At 37.1% G+C, this 4987-nt stretch overlaps 1 protein-coding gene across 1 annotated transcript; it reads right to left on the reverse strand.

Moving 5' to 3' along the window:
• On the reverse strand, positions 1266 to 4212 carry LOC105168130 (UDP-galactose/UDP-glucose transporter 3). Its single transcript, XM_011088077.2, has 7 exons — positions 3946 to 4212; positions 3531 to 3628; positions 3315 to 3445; positions 3157 to 3187; positions 2574 to 2677; positions 2177 to 2298; positions 1266 to 1849 (listed from the first exon to the last, which is right to left on the reverse strand). Exons 1-7 carry the CDS (start codon positions 4047 to 4049, stop codon positions 1441 to 1443), a joined length of 999 nt encoding a protein of 332 aa, XP_011086379.1. The 5' UTR covers positions 4050 to 4212; the 3' UTR covers positions 1266 to 1440.

Consider the following 4987-nt stretch of genomic DNA (forward strand, 5'->3'; position numbering starts at 1 on the left):
ACCATCTTTTGCTGTGTTTTAGTGTGCAGAATACTATATAATAAGTTTTTCCATGGTGTTCTAGAGCTGCTCTTGATTTACATGAATTACTGGAGTGGAGAATGTAATAGAATTACTGGTGTGCATACATGTTTGTCTTCTTATCTACTCTACTGCTTCTCCCAGAAACACGCCATTGCTTTCTGGAAATCTGAACCAGTAACGCATATGAAATACTCAAAAACAGAAGTATAAATTGAACTCGAAAACAAAAGCTGCAAACAGGCAGACTACTCAAAAGCTGGACTGAAGTAAACTACTTACAGAGAGTAAAGTTTCATGCTTCTCTTCTTTCTTGGAGCCTGGACTCCTGTGAAATGTGTATGACCTGGGAAGGGGTTGATCTTATGGGGAAGAAGAGGGGACTGTTATTTAAGTTGGTAAGCGGTGGGTGGTGGTGGAGGACAAGTGTGATCATCACCAAAGCAAAAAAGCTACTGGTAAGAGGGAGGGAAACCTGTACAAATTAAAGTTGGCTTACGCTGCCAGACACTTGTTCAAGATTTAGCTGTGAATTTACTGAAAAAACTTGGATTGATCTTGAATGTCCATCTTCAAGTGGGTTGAATCCTGTGGAGAAATTAGTAATTTGGATGCTTTTCATGTGCTCAAAACCAAGGGCCTACCATCTAAACCAACTTTAACCAAGATTATTTCATGCTGGTCCACCTCATTAATTACTGCTTCATTTTGCTGAAAAGAAATGGATTCAACATTTGAACTTTATTTCTCCTAGTGAGGAAACATACACCTCTGATGCTCCTCTCATCTGTGAATTGTCATTCTAAACAACGATTTCTCTTTAGTTTCTGCTCAAAACAGAGAAATCCCATATGTGCCGTTTTGCAGAAAGAAGCCCTTGACGACAGGAGTAGTGTCCATATCTCAGTCGCCAATTCCTATCCTGGAAAGAGGATCTTCACATCTTGAATAGCCTAGAAATCTAGAGCTAGAATGATGATGGTTATAGAATTCAATTCCAAGTGCCATTACTAATATCGAAAATTAGATTGGATTTCAGATTACAACCCCATTAATACTCATATTTGAATTGAATTTTAATCCCAATCAGTCCCAGGATTCAATTGGCTGAAATAATCAAGCAAAACTACTCTGTAAATTACAATTGTGAATTTGCCCCCATGCTTTTATCTTCATTATGATAACAACTGCAATAATTGGATCATAGAAACGTTTTCATACTCCAATGAGGCGTCTCAAGGAACTAGCAAGAAAGACATGCAAAAATGCCATTCATGGTATATCTTTATAAAAAATCTATTTCAAGTACATTGACCTGTGCTGATAATATAACCACTATGCTTTAAGGGTTACATCGATATCTGAAGAGAATGGAAACAAAAATTGCTACATCGTAGTATTAAACATTCTTGAGCTAGCTTATGTGGACTTCCTTTTCTTCTGCGCTCTCTTCAGCTTCTTCCATTTCAGATAAATCTGGTATGATAAACCAGAGAAGACCATGAAAACACTCGCCCATTGCTTCTCAGAGAGGGGATTTCCACTCAGCAGGGACGACACCACTATGCTCACAAATTTACGAGTTGTGGTTATGGTTGTGTTAGTCAATGAACCAAACCGACTGATGGTTAAGAATATGAAATTCTGGCCTACTGCACCACACAGGCAGTAGAGAAGAATGTCCCATGCTACTTCGGGATGCTGCTTGCAAAACTGAATTGCGTCATACCCGGTGGCATTTGGCCAGCCAAACATGAATATCATATTGTAGATGGTACCCCATAAGTTCATTCCAAGCATTATATTCCACGCACTTGTCTTAGGATACCTGAATAACAGTCAATATTGATTAATAGCTGCTCAAACTAACCATATGGGGTAAGTAATGTGTCTGCATCCACCACTACTATATGGAACATTTAATATAGTTCATAATTGTAAAATGGTAATTTGTTGCTCTTAGTGGGCAAATTGAGGGGCTCAAAATGTGCAGCCAGATCATAGAATCATACTCCAATAGAGAGATTATAATACGTAGCCTCTATTGATTCTTCAAACTTTGTAGAATGGGAACAATGTCAACTCAAGACTTTGTCAACTATCTTCTTTAATTTCTTTATATGGAACTCGAGATAAGGCAACTAACTCAATTTACCTGGCCGTAATTGAATCCTGAGTCGCATTGGTAAATCCATCAAAAGCAAGGTTCAGAAAACAAAGCCCATAGCCAAGCGGAGCATTTGGGTTTGCTAATTTGCTGATCGTCTTTGAGCTAGTCTGCAATCAACAAAAGCATGACAAGATTAAATTGAGAAACAGAGTCTCCATTGTTTGGTCCAAGCTGATACCCTCATCAGGCCAAATGTTCAGACTAAGTGCTGCTTAATGTTGCATGTTTCATTTTCTGAAAGATTTAGAATTTGGTCAACACCCTTGGACTTGTAAATGATGGACAAAACAATACAATGGGTTTTCTGTGCATTAATATAGCCCTGGTTCTGGAAGGAGGATGTAGCACATGCAGAAGAAGACAATAGCAACCAGATACTCACCTTTGAGAGTGCAAAAGTGGATACACCACCAGCAACAAGCAATGTGCAAACATACTCAGGAAAGGTATATCGGATGCCATACACTAGTGCGCCCATCAGCATTACTGCACAAGGAGAATGTACATTAATAAGAAAACAGCTGTGATTTTTTTTCAAATTTCATCCCTCGATTCGAAGTTATTATGAGCAGGTTCCCAGCTAATCATGGCAATTATCCTAGAATTGGCATTTATACACTAATTGTAGAAGAACTACCAGGTGTACTAGATAATGTATCAAACTGAAGCCATATTACATAAATGAGGTCTCAATATCACTGCTCAGATATTCTTCTCTGTATTTATACAATTTTAAAAGAGGTTCGAATTTTACTTAATTTCTTTCTAACAGATAAATAGATCTTTCAATTGCAACCAGTCTAGAGTAAGCATGAATCTCATTCAGTTTTTTCTTAACTCCTAATTGAAGCATCATGAATTTTAGCCACCATACTCGGTTCCCTCTAACAGCCTTCTTGCTTGAATCTAAAGAATGTGTATAGACTCAGCCATTCTATTGAAAGAACAAATCATCATCAACTCACCTGGTATCATTTTCGAGGATTTTGCCAGCACCTATAAATGAAAAATTTAGCATTAATCCATAAGGCTCGAAAAAAGACCTCTACATGTGATGTTAATGTCCACTCCAAACCTAAACAAAAAGGCGGAAAGAGGCAACAATGTGATAATGGGGACATGCCTGAGCCGGATAACTAATGTACTTCAATGCTTCAATCCCCATAGCGGGTCCAATTGTGTTTGTAATACCAGCACTCCAATAACTCAACCAAGGAGCACCACCATTTCGACCGTTGGACCAAATCTTAATCACTACTCAGAAAATACACCATACCAAATAAGCATCCGGACATAGACAAATGCGATTCAACAGCCAATGGGTACCTCATAAACTTACTTAAATACGACCATATCAGGCACACTACATTCTGAGCGAGGTTCAAGAATGCCAAGTGCTCAAACCTCTTCTTATCAGGACCGAATCTCTTTGTCGACCTAAACAACATATTAACCAGAATGCGAATTAAATATTCAGACACTACAAAAATAACTTTAAAATTTAACACATACAGAGACACAGAGCAAGCACATTGCATGATCCTAGGCTAAGAGCTAAACTAAAATCACCAAAACCTAAAGCTCGAGAATCCCCAAGTATCCTCAGATCAGAAACCCCAATATTTTTCAAATAATTACTAGTTCTTAAAAGTTCAATACTGGAGAAACAACATATAACATCTAGTACATCAAAACTTGCATACGGCAATCACAAAAGGAAATTGAAGCTAACAGTATGAAAATTAAATGCTTACACAGTCTCCTGAAGGACACCTTGATAAATATAAGCCGCCCAAATTCCTGCGACACAAAATGCTAGGAGAAATACGCGGCGGAGTCCGGCGCCGTGAGACTCCATTGCAGCAGAAGATTCGCCGGAAACCACCAGATCGCCGCCGTGCAAAATCTACCGTAATCACCCTAATACTCGTCTTTCTTCTCTTCAATTTTCCACAGCCGATAGAATGAATTCTTCAGGTTTGTTCGTTGGGCAATGGCATGCAGGTTTTCTATAGAGAGGAAACAAAAGGTGGGGTGGAAACTACGTGGATTTCCACGTGGATTGTTCTGATTGGTTACAGCTAGTCGGGCTCAATTGTGATTGGTTTAGACTACGCGGACTCTTGATTTTGACTGGCTTACATAATCCGCATGCTGTATGCTGGTCCAGATCGGGTCTTAATGTGGATTCGGGTTAAACCCCCGAATATTCACGAAGGCAACAAAAACGTGTTTCATTTGTGTAATTGAAAATGACTTCCAAATGAAAGCTCTATTCCAGCGTTCTCTTCATATAGTCGTGTTTCACGAGTCCTTAAATAATATTATTAGTGTTATTTTAAATATTTCAAAATGACGACCTCAAACATCTCTTGTAAAAAGATTGTTGCACTTCATTTCGTGGTACTTTGATACGAAAGTATTTTAAAAAATAATATATTATTATATAAATCTCTGTTAATAGTTATACATAAACGAGATCCTACGTATACTATAATTCGAATTGGATTAAAAAATTTTGATTGATAAATATATGATTTTTGTGATCTCGATCAACTTATCATGCTTAGTAATCTAGACTTGAAGCATCACATGTAGTGTTCAACTATTTGCATATACTTTATTTCGTTTTTTATTGATGTAAAGTGAAGGATAAAAAAATATGTATTTGAATTTTTCATTTCAAATTTTATTATATTTTTTTATTTTATTTAATATATACATTGCACGATTTATATTATTTTTAAACGAATTTTATATGAATGTTAATTAATAAAATTTAAAATAGAAAATTCA

This window comes from Sesamum indicum, linkage group LG8 (genome assembly GCF_000512975.1).
Source record: "Sesamum indicum cultivar Zhongzhi No. 13 linkage group LG8, S_indicum_v1.0, whole genome shotgun sequence".
Lineage (NCBI taxonomy): Eukaryota > Viridiplantae > Streptophyta > Magnoliopsida > Lamiales > Pedaliaceae > Sesamum > Sesamum indicum.